General features: G+C 37.9%; 1 protein-coding gene across 1 annotated transcript in view; it reads left to right on the forward strand.

The window, feature by feature from the left end:
• ADGRV1 (adhesion G protein-coupled receptor V1) overlaps nt 1-1,507 on the forward strand; it is a 539,879-nt gene that overhangs the window by 152,773 nt on the left and 385,599 nt on the right. Inside the window, exon 49 of the mRNA XM_012644750.1 lies at nt 144-290. Coding sequence (XP_012500204.1) covers nt 144-290 — 147 coding nt within the window. The remainder of the gene's footprint in view (nt 1-143; nt 291-1,507) is intronic.

Genomic DNA, 1,507 nt, shown 5'->3' on the forward strand with positions numbered 1-1,507 from the left:
TATTATTTTTATTAATAATTGTTTTTCACTTTATCAGGTTGCTTAGTACTGTGAAGTTTGCAAATGCATAACAATATGAAATAAAGAAAAGTCTATTTAGGTAATTTCACATAACCTTTTGTGACTTTCTGTGTAATTTTTAGAACTCATTATATAAGCAAGTGGAAGAAATGGAGCAAGATAGCCTAGTAACCTTGAATGTTGAGCGCTTAAAAGGAACATATGGTCGTATAACCGTAGCGTGGGAAGCTGATGGAAGTATTAGTGATGTATTTCCTACCTCAGGAGTGGTATGTAATTTACAAAATTATAGAATACACTTTTAAATTATGGTGACTATTGATATGTGGGACCAAACCCTGCCTGATGGATGAAGTGTTTGGGTTTGACCATGTCAACATGGATTCCTACTAATCACCGTGGAGAGGGATACAATTTAACGTTAATTTTATTGTTGTGGTTATTGTTATTTTTTTCTATAAAACCAAAATTACCTGTAAAAACGTTGTCCCTTTTGAAGTTTGGTACATCAGTTGGCCAAATTGTGGATGTATTACATTGTCAGAAAGATAAAACCAATCTAACTGGACATCAAAACGTGGTTTTGAGATTTAGGTAAAATGAAAGCACTAAATAGGGAACAAGTCTGTATGAAATAGCCAGACTTATGAAAAAGTAGATCAGAGTTGTGGAGTGATATAGCATGGGTTTCCTGTAAATAGACTTTGAGATTAAGAGTTGTGGACAGAAGGTTTTCTAGGGAGATACATCTATGAGGATGTGAGGAAGGCAAGAATGTGCGGAGGGAGAAGTTGATCCACAGGCGATTACAACTGAGCTCGATCCTGTGGGAGAGTTCTGGAGCTGAGCCAGTCCTTTGGAGTCGTTCCCAGTTTAGGGCTGAGCCACTGACATCCCCATTTTAGCAGTCCTTGACTTCCGGCCACCCTCTAGGTGGGGCACAACCTTGGGTGAGACTGTTTGCTGCAGCTGATGATGTTTCCCAATGAGGAACCCAGAAGCTGTTGTTTCTAGCAGCTGAGGGATGGGTACATCAGCCCCAGGAAGTAACCTGGGTAGAGGATCACATTATTACTACTGGAGGATAGCATACACTTAGAGCTCAGATTCAAAATGAAATCAGAATAGGCCAAAGAAGTAGATGACTCACAAAAAGAAGGTTTAGGGAGCCTTTTGTTTCTAGTTGAAAGATGGGTTGTCTCTTTGGCTCCGTGTATTTTGCCCAGTTGCTTCTCTGAAAAGTTCTTTTAAAAGAACTCTCATGGAGATGTCTCAAAAAAAGAACAGGTGTATATCATGGCTCATCATTTCTAGCTTCCTGTATCATTTGAAAGGTCATTAGAGCTTTCACATATTAAGACTGTTACAGCAAATTCTATTGCATTTAATATTTATTTTATCCAAACTACCAAAACTATAAGTTATATCTCCCAGGTTCTGTATGCTCTGAATTATATTTCCCAAATTAGTAAGGAACATGATTAAA

The sequence above is a fragment of the Propithecus coquereli genome, unplaced genomic scaffold, assembly GCF_000956105.1.
Source record: "Propithecus coquereli isolate 6110/MARCELLA unplaced genomic scaffold, Pcoq_1.0 Scaffold22, whole genome shotgun sequence".
NCBI classification, from domain to species: Eukaryota; Metazoa; Chordata; class Mammalia; order Primates; family Indriidae; genus Propithecus; species Propithecus coquereli.